The sequence below is a fragment of the Macrobrachium rosenbergii genome, chromosome 8 (genome assembly GCF_040412425.1).
Source record: "Macrobrachium rosenbergii isolate ZJJX-2024 chromosome 8, ASM4041242v1, whole genome shotgun sequence".
NCBI classification, from domain to species: domain Eukaryota; kingdom Metazoa; phylum Arthropoda; class Malacostraca; order Decapoda; family Palaemonidae; genus Macrobrachium; species Macrobrachium rosenbergii.
In genome coordinates, this window is record NC_089748.1 from 32,242,346 (window position 1) to 32,257,224 (window position 14,879).

Consider the following 14,879-nt stretch of genomic DNA (forward strand, 5'->3'; position numbering starts at 1 on the left):
AGAACCAGTACATATTTGCTAGGATGTGCAAAAGAACCAGTTCATATTTGCCAGGAAATGCAAATTAACCAGTACATATATACTAGGCTGTGCAAAAGAACCAGTACATATTTGCTAGGCTGTGCAAAAGAACCAGGATATATCTGCTAGGATATGCAAATTAACCAGTGCATATATGCTAGGCTGTGCAAAAGAATAGTACATATTTGCTAGGCTGTGCAAAAGAACAGTACGTATTTGCTAGGCTGTGCAAAAGAACCAGTACATATTTGCTAGGCTGTGCAAAAGAACCAGTACATATTTGCTAGGCTGTGCAAAAGAACCAGTACATATTTGCTAGGCTGTGCAAAAGAACCAGTACATATTTGCTAGGCTGTGCAAAAGAACTAGTAAATATTTCCTAGGATGTGGAAAAGAACCAGTATTTATTTGCTAGGATCTGCAAAAGAACCAGTACATATTTGCTAGGCTGTGCAAAAGAACCAGTACATATTTGCCAGGCTGTGCAAAAGAACCAGTACATATTTGCCAGGCTGTGCAAAAGAACCAGTACATATTTGCTAGGCTGTGCAAAAGAACCAAGGACGAGAGTTGTGTTCAGGTTGGAAGAAACACGACAGAGTGCTTAGGTGTGGACAGAAAATCTAAAAGACAAGACTACGAACTGAACAATATAATTCTTTTAGAAAACAAACGAATCACAGCATCGAAGAAGTTCCGGCTAAGTACAGAAAATGCAAAACCTTTGGCTATGTAGATGACATAGGCCTAACAGGACGAGCCTGGCAAAACAAACTCTCGGAGGTAAACCAAGAAACAGTCGGGTAGTGAAAATATCTAAAATAGATTTTTTTTTTGAAATATCTAGATATTTGAGAAGCCCTTTGAGATGTAAATGAAAAATACACACTAGAATTACTACTGTAAATAGGCGCTATCTTCCTTTTTTCTCCAATAAGGTAGAGAAGAATGATTTACTTAAGAGCTACAAACGATCAACACTACGTGGGCTTGAAACTTGAGCTCTTGACATATGCACAGAGCAAAGGCTCACTCATCCGAGAACACAGCAATAAATAACAAGACCTGCAGAGACCACCGTAGCCTTAAACCAAGACAGAACAATTATTGCTCGTAATTTTCACAAAATCCCAAAGGGAAGAGGACTAAATTACGTCATTGTTGATGTAAGGACCACTGAGTAGGCCTAGGAATCACCAGATAGGAAGACTACCTCCTGGTGTGTGTCTAAATGCACTCTATATTGCCCATACCAATCATTCTGATATCTGTTATTTTCTCGCTCAAAAGTCCTACCATATGCTCTCCTTGAACAACAGATGACAAATTCAGGCGTCAAGTTTGGTAAGAATGTCCCGTAAATAATGCCATGGCCCTACTTAAGATATACAAATATACGCCACATTTCCCTTAAACATCGGTCTATTTTTCGTTGGTCTCATGAGCACGGAATCAGATCTGTGTTGATCTGTTCTGCCTACGACCACATCAACGGTCTCCTTCCTCAGTATATGGAACACAATCAAGTGATGATTCTGGTTCAGACGTGGCAAGGCAAGGCAAGGCGAGAATGGTGTCTCGACATGAAACTTTGTACCTGTTGTTCTGTTCCCTTCAGAGTTTGTTGCCTCCAGAGTCTGTTCCCTTCAGACTACGCTGATTTGACATGGAAGGCTTCCCTCGCATGCTACGTGAGACAAATGTTTATCCTGAAGCAGGTGCGTGGAAGATAAACTCCACTGTAAGTGGCTTGTGTAACGTCAAAAAATAAGCAGATGAAATATGACAGTAATGCAGAAGAATGTTGTAGATAAATGACTGTAGACGGTGATTTGATTTCTTTCTGATGAACACTAATATTTTTTGGATGCTTTAGAATTTCAAGTCATTGGCACTTGTGGTGGGCTTGTTCCGTATAAATAAGGTTCTTCATCTTCTGAATAATAATAATAATAATAATAATAATAATAATAATAATAATAATAATAATAATAATAATAATAATAATAATAATTAATCCTTTCAGTATATACTGTAAGAGATACTTTGTTAGGCTGATAGAAGAACAAATGTAATTAAGAACATGTGTTAAAAGATTAAGCAGGTGTCCACCCAGTTTTTCTTCAGATGAGAAAAATTGGCGATTCAGTGAAAAGCTACTAAGGAAAGTGAAAGAACTCAAGTGTTTGAGAGAGAGAGAGAGAGAGAGAGAGAGAGAGAGAGAGAAGAGAGAGAGAGAGAGAGAGTGAATTGTTACCGTGAGTAACGTTATGGGGGCAGGTGGGGGCGCCAATAAACGTCGCTGGAAAAAAGCAGGGAAAAAAGAAGTTTGTACCGAGAAAAAATCTAGGAATATAAAACCGTTTTGTTGAGCTCACTCTCCTTTAGTGAAGTGATATGTTGAAGTTGTGCACGGACAAAATAAATAAACTAGAGGGAGTGAAAGACGCTTAGGTGATTTGTCTGCTAAGTAAACGTAGAGGAGAGAGAGAGAGGGAGAGAGTACAACGGTGGTGTGGAAGAAAAGCATATACTGTATTTAATGTTTTACCTACAGTTATTCCTAAAAAGGTCTCTTGAACGAGAGAAAGAGAGAGCCACTACTACTGCTAGGCCAAATCACAAACATTTTTCTTTCTCATTGTCATATCATACGCCTTTCCGTAATCCTTATTCCAACGAAGCACCATTTTATTGAACAGTCTCTCTCTCTCTCTCTCTCTCTCTCTCTCTCTCTCTCTCTCTCTCTCTCTCTCTCTCTCCTAAATAACGATCCACAATATCACGACAAACGATCAAGTTCGCCTTAAGAGTTGCTCCCCATATCTCCTCGATCAGTAAAGTCCACCCAGCCCCCTTCCCCTACCCATCCCTTACATCCACGTATATATATATGAATTATTAATGAACAATTGACTGAAATCTCCAATGTTTAAATTAAGCCTTTTCGCGTTACAACCACTACAGGAAAACATTGAATACAGCGGAATATACAGGGAATGGTGATGGAGTCTCATAAAATAATCGGTCTATGTGGTGGAAACGTGATGGCAACGACGAGGCCGATGTAAATTGGATGGCTGCTATATGGTGTTGATAAATTTGATATATTTTGTACCATAATTAATAACGAAAGCTCATTAGAATCTCAAAATGATGAAGGTAAATTCATGTGCGAGGTTTGAAAGTGTATGGCTGTGTTGATTTGCAACCCGGTGCTTCGTTGTATGAGCATAGTACTAGTAACGGCAGTACTAACATTTGTCCTATGTTGTACTAACATTCATCCTATGTTGCAGATCTGCTAATGTTGGCGGTTAGACCATGTTGATGTATCGTAACCCGGGGCTTCGTTGTAATGGTAGGATAGTACTAACAATGGTAGTACCAGAATTCGTCCTACATTGTACTAACATTCCTCCTATATTGTACTAACATTCACCCTATGTTGCAGATCTGCTAATGTTTGCGATTAGACCGTGTTGATGTATCGTAACCCGGTGCTTCGTTGTAATGGTAGGATAGTACTAACAGTGGTAGTACCAATGTTCATCCTACATTGTACTAACATTCCTCCTATATTGTACTAACATTCATCCTATGTTGTAGAGTTCATGCTATAAATGTTTGCGATTAGACCGTGTTGATGTATCGTAACCCGGTGCTTCGTTGTAATGGTAGGATAGTACTAGTAATGGTAATACTAACATTCATAACATTCCTATGTTGTAGAGTTCATGCTATAAATGTTTGCGATTAGACCGTGTTGATTTCTTCGTTGTAATGGTAGGATAGTATGTTGTACTAACATTCATCCTATGTTGTACTAACTTTCAGCCTATGTTGTACTAACATTCAGCCTATGTTGTAGAGTCTTGGTATAAATGTTGGCGATTACACCAGTCCAAGCGATATATTTAGCGGAGGTAAATTGGAGATTTTTCAAAATCACTCTGACTCACTGAAAGAAGCAGATGTCAGTGGAAAGCGTTTACCGTAAAATCGTAACCACAAATCCTAACCTTTAATTGGAACACTTAACGATGTCAATTTACTGTAATGGGAAAAATAAAATCGCTCCATCAATGCAAGACTGTCGTAACTCCAAAATCTTGATTTTTCAGGAGAAGCGTTTTAAAGTTTCAAAGTCCTATAACTGCACCGAGATTTTGATTTAGACTTAAAATCTTCCCAGCGCCATCTCTCGGCCAAAAATGCACTTAGGCTTACGACTTTATTACCAAAAGACGCAGAATTAAATGGGCAATCTTATGAGCTATGTAACTCAAAACTTCAAATTTTTGAGTTACGACAGTCTTGTAATGATGGAGCGAATTGTTCTTACACCTAGTAGTTATCCTGTTAAGAGATTTACTGTAGACGTTTTCAATTATATTAAAATTGCGAATAAAAATGTCTACCGAAGCTTGATCGATATTGAACTCCTTGTTAGTTTGTAAACCTGTCAACGATACGAAACCTTTTATACAATGGCGATGTTTACATTGAAGCGAAACTGATTTGCGTCATACTCTGCTGACGGTTATGAAATGTTAGACATCTTTGCGAAATCTTTAGCAGCTGATCATAGGTCTATAGATTAGCAGCTGGACATAGGTCTATAGATTAGCAGCAGGACATAAGTCTATAGATTAGCAGCAGGACATACAGTAAGCCTATAGTGCAGGAGCTGGACATAGATCTATAGATTAGCATCAGGACATAAGTCTATAGATTAGGAGCTGGACATACAGTAAGCCTATAGTGCAGGAGCTGGACATAGATCTATAGATTAGCATCAGGACATAAGTCTATAGATTAGGAGCTGGACAAAGGACTATAGATTAGCATCAGAACATAGGTCTATAGATTAGCAGCTGGACATAGGTAAATAGATTAGCAACTGGACATAGGTCTATAGATTAGAAGCCCGACATGGGTCTATAGCCAAGATCACCCTTTACGATAAACCAACAACGGAATCTTGGGGGAATCCCTTTAAAGTTTCCGAACACTTTTGAATTTTTTTCAAGAACTATAAATAAAAGAAAAACAAAAGAAAACCAATGCCTTGTTGTTTGTTATGATTTAAGTAAAATTAAATTACAGGAGATCTTATATGTTTTCAGTAAGCAGAGAAGCAGATCTTGAGCATAAGATCACTTACAAATTCAGCTCGTTGGTCTGTCAGTTGGTTTTACGGGCAGTTTCTGTAAACGCACACAGGTGTTAATATACATAAATTACCCTTTTCTGCAATGTCTGCTCTTTCTCTATCTCTCTCTACTTCTCTCTCTGAAGAGAAGAGAGAGAGAGAGAGAGAGAGAGAGAGAGAGAGAGAGAGAGAGAGAGAGAGAGAGCACCTGTTCCTTGCCTCCAGTGCGACAAACTTGATTATCAATGTGATTTTAATAACCATATGCCCTCTTCAACTTCTTTTAGCTAATCACCTGCTTTCTGACAAGTCAGCAAGTTTGGTTATTAATTACATGTTGATCTGTTCAGATTTCATGTAAGTTGAAATGGCAGATGATGATCATCTATACCAGCTTGACGGAGGAATGTCAATATACCACTGACACTGTTCCAATGGCTACTGTGGCTCCGATGGACAAGATCGGAAAGTTAACCTCCCTTAGATACCCCTTCCCCTTGCCCCTTCCCATCCCTTCCCTCCCCCTTTTACTTACACGGTCCCCGTAACCTTTATGACTTTCTTCCCTGTGGTCGACCCCTGATTTTTCAACGCTTATCTACTATCTACTTGTGCGTGTTATCGGCCTATTTTTATATATACAGAATTGCCATTTCACCTCTCAACCAAAGTAGGTTACTGAACTTGAACCAACCATTATATCTTTCCTTTTTGTTAGTTTTTAATTATTATTATTATTATTATTATTATTATTATTATTATTATTATTATTATTATTCAGAAGATGAACCCTATTCATATGGAACAAGCCCACGAGGGCCAATGACTGGAAATTCAAGCGATGTAGTTTGGCTGCGTTACGAAACCTTGCATAAAATGTCAATGAATACATTTAAAGGAGGAGTTTTCAACCCGAAGCTTTTTAACTGCCAAGCAAAGCAGAATAGAAGACCCCTGGAGGTGAAAAGAGGTAAGTGCTGGCCATGGAGAATCAACATCGCGTGTTCAGCCATTAAACACCTGGGCTGAGTCTGGCGAAATGGAAAATCGATGAGTATTATTTTAAAAGAGCGCGCGCCCGCCGAGAATATAACCTGTTCCCTTTACTATATATTCAGATATATGCTTTTCTGAATGACATCTGGGTGGAGGAATCCAAACTGGAAAGTCTTTAAGAAGCTAAAATCACGCAGGAGTTTAACAGACAGTAAAGTGAAGGCGCAGGCTAGGTTTTCTCCCAAAGCGTAAACAAAACCACTAGAACGGCCATGATTCGCAATGAAAAATTCTAACAAATGAATAGACAGAAACAACTTACTCTAAGAAATGAATAAACTTGAGCCAAGAAAGGTCAAACGACCATAATTTCCCCGTAATCAAATGCACAGAATAAAGTTGTAGCAACCTTTCGTCGGTATAGGCCTACGGCTCTGCGGTTTTTGTAAACCGAAGAAGCAAGTTTCCATGACGTTCGCAAAGCAGGGCGGATGTTTTACGATGCACGTGAGTCATTGTATGTGCAGAAAGAACGAATAGCCAAACACAAATTAGATCAAAAGGCAGACAGTTATCTCATTAGGCCAGGAAACTGTGCTCAAGTGGTAACTATGATATACGATTATATGATTACTCAGTCTAGTGTTCTGTAAGGCAGTTCTTCTCTCTCGTTCGCAATTTCCGATCGGATTTTAAAAATACCTGCCCGCCAGGTTGCAATCTGTAAATCATTGGTAACTGGCAGTTTTCCGGGAATTGTATCTTTCGGCTACACCCAGTTGTGGAATCTTGTGATCTCCAACAAATATGTAAGAAAAGAAGAAATTCATCTCTCTCTCTCTCTCTCTCTCTCTCTCTCTCTCTCTCTCTCTCTCTCTCTCTGTAGGTTAAACTCAGTTATGCTGTAATGTTTTTTTTGCAATTATATACATTGCTTTTTAGTTTTCTTTAAAAGAAAACTATTGTGCTGGCTTTGTCTGTCCGTCCTCAGATCTTAAAAACCACTGAGGCTAGAGGGCTGCAAATTGGTATGTTGATCATCCACCCTCCAAACATTGAGCATAGCAAGTTGCAGCCCTCTGCCCTCAGTAGTTTTTATTTTATTTAAGGTTAAAGTTAGCCATAATGTTGCGTCTGGCAACAATATAGGGCAGGCCACCACCGGGCCGTGGGTAAAGCTTCATGGGCCGCTGCTCATACAGCACTATACTGAGACCACTGAAAGATAGATCTATTTTCGGTGGCCTTGATTAAACGCTGTAGCGGCTGTGCAGAAAACTCGATTGCGCCGAAGAAACTTTGGCGCGTTCTTTACTTGTTTTCTCTAGTTCCTCGTTAAATGACGTCAGACTATTGCCGTTAAAAGACATTAGACTGTTGCTCGTTAAAACATTAGGCTATTGCCCATTAAAACATTAGGCTATTGCCCGTTAAAAACATTAGGATATTGCCCGTTAAAAAAACATTAGACTGTTGCCCGTTAAAAACATTAGGCTATTGCCCGTTAAATGACGTCAGACTATTGCCCGTTAAAAGACATTAGACTGTTGCTCGTTAAAAACATTAGGCTATTGCCCGTTAAAAACATTAGGCTATTGCCCGTTAAAAAACATTAGGCTATTGCCCGTTAAAAGACATCAGACTATTGCCCGTTAAAAACATTAGACTGTTGCTCGTTAAAAACATTAGGCTATTACCCGTTAAAAGTCATTAGGCTAATGCCCGTTAAAAGACATAAGACTATTGCCGTTAAAAGCCATTATGCTATTGCCCATTAAAAGATATTAGACCATTGCCCGTTAAAAAAACATTAGACCATTGACCGTTATAAAAATATTAGACTCTATTCATATCAATAAAAGTAATGGATGAAAATGTTCTTGTGTACATAAACGAAATATAGATTATGTCAATAAAAAAAAAATATAATAAATTAGTTATATTGCTTATACTTCGATGAATTACTCAGTAATGACATCTCTTATTGCCTGGATAAAGGCATATAATTATGCCCGTTACGAGAATGGATTATCATCATTTAACCTTCATACGCGGATGAAAAAAAAAATTATACCCCCTACACCTCGATAAAAGTTTGTTATGTCATGTAAAGTGGAATGTATATTATTATACTCTTTACGTCTCAGTTATTTATGTCCAGAAAAAGTGAATACTTACATACTTTACGCCTCGATAAATGCGCACTAATAGTTCCAGAGACCTCAAGAACCACACTTTAAATATACAACGTTATGTTAAGTACTCCTCATCAGGGCCATGTTCCCAAATCCTATGCCAAGTGTAAGGTATGGAGATGTCGCGAGAATAATTAAACGGCGTTGCTGAACTTTTAAGTTAGGGTGGTACAAGGATTAGCTAGGGGAGGGGTTTGGGGGGGCGGTTGGCGGTATGATTAGAAAGAATATTTTACAAAATAGATAGAATATTTAATTTTTTTATGGTAGCGGGGCGTGTTTTTTTGAAGTAGGTCTAGCCCTGTTTGGTGAGTGGGTAAGATTCAATACGACAGTATTACGAACAAATAAAAATTTGCTCGATTTTAGAAATAAAAAAAAAAGTAAAAAATGCGCCGAAGTTTCTTCGGAGCAATCGAGTTTTCTGTACAGCGTATAATCAACGCCACCGGAGAGGGATCTATCTTTCGGTGGTCCCGCTATAATACTGTATGAGCCGCGGCCCTTGAACTTTAACCACGGCCCGGTGGTGGTTTATCCTATATTGTTGCTAGAGACACGGTTATGGGCTAAATTTAATCTTCAACAAAATAAAAACTACTGAGTCTAGAGGGCTGCAATTTGGTATGTTTGATGATTGGAGGATGGATGATCAACCTACCAATTTGCAGCCCTCTAGCCTCAGTAGTTTTTAAGCTCTGAGGGCGGACAGAAAAAGTGCGGACGGACAGACGAAGCCATCTCAGCAGTTTTCTTTTACAGAACACTAAAATGTAGAAATAGATCTGGCCTAATAGAAATGAAAAAAAAAAATGAGTGTAGGAATCATTATGTTCCATTTAACTGTGAAGAATGCGCATCCTAACGCATGCGCCTTAAAACTCGTAATGTTGCTTCGGTAGAGTCGATTTCCAACATCATGCGGTGCACTGTAGGCATTACTAAAGGTTCTTTGCAGCGTGCCTTCGGCCCCTAGCTGCAACCCCTTTCGTTCCTTCTACCCTACCTCCTTTCATATTCTCTTTCTTCCATCTTACTTTCCACCCTCTCCTAACAATTCATAGTGCAACTGCTTTGAGGTTTTCCTCCTGTTACACCTTTCATTAGTGTCAGTTTCCGTTTCAGCGCTGAATGACCTCATAGGTCCCAGTGCTTGGCCTTTGGCCTAAACTCTGTATTCCATTCAATTCAGTTAGTAGCTACGTTACAACTAAAACAAATAAGAACACCGGTGAAGGCGAATTCGAAACTTAAATAAGTTTCCAGATGACGTCGATCAAACTGAGGTATGGTTTTCGTGGCTTGACGTCACTATGGCATTAATGAGGGGCCTGATTTCTGCCGTCGTCATTCCACATTTATTCCTAGAGAGTGTATGCATGGAGGTTAGGGTGGTATGATAACCCAAGAATGGGGTGGATGGTTGGCTGAACAGTACATGCTCAGAAGCCATATAGGACGATTAATCTATAGGCCTAATATTTTGGGTCATAGTTATATACATAATCGGAGGCCGTATTACTGGTTCTAGATAGTTAGTTGACTAGAATGGATTTATACACAACAAACCTTATGTATATATATGTATATACTGTATATATATATGTATATATATATATATATATATATATATATATATATATATATAATATTAAATTCCGAGTATGTATATAAGTATGACCAAAAATATTTTAGGCCTACAGACTAATCGTCCTATGTTGCTTCTGTGCGTTTGCGAGAACCATCAGACCTGCACTCTCTTCAACACATAATTTTAGAATACACAAACAGACGATCTCATATTGCCGCTCTTATAAAAAAAAATGCATGACTCCGTAATTCGTTTTATTTTCAGTGCTCCCCCCTATTAAAGTTCTTAGCTACACCTGTCGGCCTCAAAATTGGTCATGATTACAGGCAGTGGTTTATCTGATGTGTAATTATTTTTTATATTCCTGGAGCAAATAAGAATTTACTTGACATTATATATATGTATATATATATATATATATATATATATATATATATATATATATATATATATATATATAAAATGTATGACTCCGTAATTCGTTTTATTTTCAGTGTTCCCCCTATTAAAGTTCTTAGCTACACCTGTCGGCCTCAAAATTGGTCATGATTACAGGCAGTGGTTTATCTGATGTGTAATTATTTTTTATATTGCTGAGCAAATAAGAACTTACTTGACATCATATATATGTATATATATATATAATATATATATATATATATATATATATATATATATATATATATATATACTGTATGTATAAAGTATGAGTATGTATATTAAGTATGACCAAAAATATTAGGCCTACAGACTAATCGTCCTATGTTGCTTCTGTACGTGTCCTGTTCAGGGAATCCCATAGGTACACTCAGCAAGGAAAGTTAGGATACAGTTTTTTTAAACCTTCGGACATTTAATCTCAATACAGCAACGTCTGGCAACTTTAGAAAGGGGAGGAGCTTCAGTCTAATTGTGTTTGTTTTTTGCTTTACCTCCTATAACTTCCAATCATATTCTACGGTTCTGAAATCATTGATACTTAAATGCAGTAGTAAGCATTACAGTATTCATTCAAGTTGTAATTTGCAGCGACAGTTCTGAGCAAAATAAACATTTTTCGACATAACCTACCAAGTAACCTTACACAAATAAATTTATTATGACACCACAATGAACGGAATGCTTGCATAATTAGAAACGCGATCTTCCATACTGAAATCAAGAGTTAAATTTTAGCAATGTCCAACGAAAAACGTGGGGAACAATAAATGAATGAATGCAATGTTATGATGAGAGAGAGAGAGAGAGAGAGAGAGAGAGAGAGAGAGAGAGAGAGAGAGAGAGAGAGAGAGAGAGTCTGCTGTTGTGTAAGCCTAGGCCTATATGTAGAGCTACTCATTTCATTATTTTTTTTCTTTTAGAGATTGAGTGATATTATATCTGTATAGTATGTTTTAGCAATGGAGAGAGGGAGAGAGAGAAAGAGAGAGAATCTATGGCAATGTCAAGAAACATCCAGGTACTTGCGTTTTCCCGCTGAAGTTCTCGCGCTGCTCCTCACATCATAGAGAACGCTCTTGCAGATTTGAATAGATTTGGTCAACCTACCCTAGCTGTCTGTCACAACAACATTTACTGCCATCAATTCCAGCTGACTTTTAACACCGTGAAATACAAATATGAATGTGTCAAAATTAAAGAAACTGCATGGTGTTTTTAAGTATCTGAACGTTTTCGTTTTGCAGATTTTACACATATGATATAATTTGCATTGTATTTTCATATTCTAGAGTAAATTTACCGAGATTATGTGTTTTCTGTAAGAAAAAAAATTAAAACTCGATGAACGAAATCTAATGAAAACTGTATCCTCACTTTCCTTGCTGGGTGTGTAAGGTGTCAAAGAAACGAGCAGGTAAAAGTTACTGCTACTTTATTACAGATCCAGGCAGTTTCTATAGCGGCCGACTGACGCCGGCCCGCGAGAGACAATGGAATTGACTGTGACCTGAGGTCGAAACAATAGACAATAATATGCAGTGAACGAGTACAAATTACAATACAAAACATACAGAACTACAATATGGATACAGTCTTGATGCCTGTGAATGAAGAAACATGTGATACACAATGTGTGACATTTGTATAAATACGCATAAAGTAAAAATGGTTAAAAATGCGTGACCTGGCACGTTTTAGGCGTGGCTAATTGAGTTTGAAGAAAATGGGAAGTCACCAAAGAAAACATGCTCAGCGGAGACTTAATTAATGGCGCCGCCGAAACACTACGCTGGCGCCGATTTGGTGACTTTACAAGTGTACCTAATAGACGCTTCAGAGCCAAACACCCCACCCTCCACCATTTCTTGGGGGTCATACCACTCCCTGTGGAATACGAGCAGCAACAATTGTTTTCGTACGTGTTAACACACCTGTGTCTAAGAGCCTCAAAGCGTCAGTTGCACATACAATGCACATGCTCTGCTCTATTTTTTTTATCTAGTCATTACGTATTTCATCATGGGTCTAGGAAAATGTGATTTGGGTCTAGTGTTGCATGTCCAACTTCGGATGAATTCGTGGTTTTCCTTATGATAAACTGAATCTTGGTGGACGAGGTCTGCAGTGATGAATGTGCTATATATATATATATATATATATATATATATATATATATATATATATATATATATATATATATATATATATATATATATATATATATATATATATATATATATATATATATATATATATATATATATATATATACATACACACACACACCTTCGTGAGTATGCGTGTGTTCTTCAAAAGCAGTTAGCCTTTGGTCCTCCTTGAGTATTTTGAGGAGGTTGCATTCTTGCTAGTATGCATATATGCAATATATATATATATATATATATATATATATATACATATATATATATATATATATATATATATATATATATATATATATATATATATATATGTATATATATTCATCACTGCAGACCTCGTCCACCAAGATTCAGTTCATCATAAGAATAGCCACGAACGAATTCATCCGAAGTGGAACATGAAACACTAGGCTCAACTCAACTCATATTTTTCTAGTCATGTAATGCATAATGACGAGATTAAAAAAAAATGGCAGTAACATATGCATTTTATGTGCATCTGACGCTTTGTGGCTCTTAGACGCAGGTGTGTTAACTCGGACTAAGAAAATTGTCGCATGTACAGAGGTTTCTACTCTTTATTGCATGCAGAATTGCTCCCGTAGCATCAGACGTTTCCACGCCTTCACTTAACGGCTTCATCTGCGTTAGGCCAATGCTCCGGTAGGGAGCGTTGGCATAGCATATCAAGAGAAGGTAGAGTCTCTTGGCATAGTATGTTTCCAGCAGAACCCTGCTATCTGGTTCAAGGTCAGATTTTAAAACGCTCGGGGTGGGACGGATTACATACGGGATTAGGGGAGAAACAAGGCCGAATTTAACGACAAACCCTCCCTCTCAGGTCTTAAGGATTGCTTCCCTAGTCCTGAGCTCTTCGGCGCTAAAAGTACTAATGATAAACGCGCATTTGTAGGCTCTTGGTCTTTTAAGAGCTGGCAGCCACTTTTCTCTAGTCTCTTGAAGACAGTAATTTGACACGCTGACTTATTTTCAGTGTTAAATGCGGGTTTTGTGTCTATTACGGGTTTCTGCAATATTTTAGCGATGAATTTTTTGAAAAATCCGAGTTATTTGGGGACTGTGTTAAGTAACCGCGTTTCTACGCAATTCGTCCAGCCAAAAAAGTCAACATTGGAACAGCAACCATTTGCAAGTGTGTGATTGTCGTACGAATTTTATAGCGAATTTTTTTTTTTTTTTATATAATTCTCGTCTCTCAGCCGTAATGTAGACACAATGACGTAGATGCGAACAACGAATACCAACCTTATGCTGAAAGGTACCATGTTTTTCGTGCGTTTCTCTTATTATTCTTCTTCTTCAGCTAGAAACCAGAACAGAGGGACCCTCGTCACGGATCGGTCACGGCCAGAACTCGACTGAGGAGTCAAGTGTGTTTCATACTGGCCATTTAATCACGTACGGTCTCGAGGATAATCAACACACACTCACACACACTTGTGCGATTTTTTTATATGTAAATTTATGACATGTGAAGTCGAGCTCGGTTTTTTTAATTGTCTTTAACTTCTCTTCGTCTTAAAGTGACGAATAGCTTTCTACCTAGCTTCTAGCTTATTCCAGTGGCCGCAGTTTATGTGGTGACCGTAAGGGCTACGTGTACGATAATCCCCTGCAGATCAGCCTACTTAGCCCCCGAAACAGGTGCGTAGAATGACAGGTTTCGCGGTGTTTCCGATAAAATTGTTGTTTCGCCTGCAGGATGTTATTGACAAAATTAATGGAATGTTGTTGGGCAGTTGGCAGTCTCTCTTCGCCAGATGGACTAGAACTGAGAGATTGTAAAATTCTTCTTTATCTTTTTGTTATCTGTTCGTATGTGTAGTTTTTATTATCCCGTTTTATTCTTTCCGATCTCCCGTCCCACAAGTCTGGCCTACTGTGAGACTAATTTCGAAGTGTATATTAAATTGCACTTTATGAGAGCTTACTACAAAGATATGGATGAAAATATTCATAATAAGTGAGCTGCGGCGCAAAACCTATGAAGCGTCACCCATGTGAATGTATTTGAACGACAAAACGCGATCCGAAATGCACTTTGTAAAAAATTAAAGCTACCCACTTGTGGGAATTCCGCTTGACCGGGAAAAAATTTTTTTGTAGACCATCCACGTTGCGTGTGCCACATAGGAATTACAAGTTTTACCATCACGGCAAATGAAATAATAATAATAATAATAATAATAATAATAATAATAATAATAATATGTCAGTGTGTTCGTTTCAACGATATAGAGCTTAAAGCTTCTACTATACAATTACTCTTTCTATAAGCAAGGCCTACTGTTTATAGG

The 14,879-nt window shown here is 37.9% G+C and overlaps 1 protein-coding gene across 1 annotated transcript in view; it reads right to left on the reverse strand.

Moving 5' to 3' along the window:
- Positions 1 to 14,572, reverse strand: part of LOC136840665 (carbohydrate sulfotransferase 11-like) — a 29,524-nt gene extending 14,952 nt beyond the window's left edge. The window contains exon 1 of the mRNA XM_067107375.1: positions 13,828 to 14,572. Within this exon, the coding sequence (XP_066963476.1) occupies positions 13,828 to 13,847 (20 nt within the window). The 5' untranslated portion in view covers positions 13,848 to 14,572. The remainder of the gene's footprint in view (positions 1 to 13,827) is intronic.
- Positions 14,573 to 14,879: the final 307 nt, after the last annotated feature.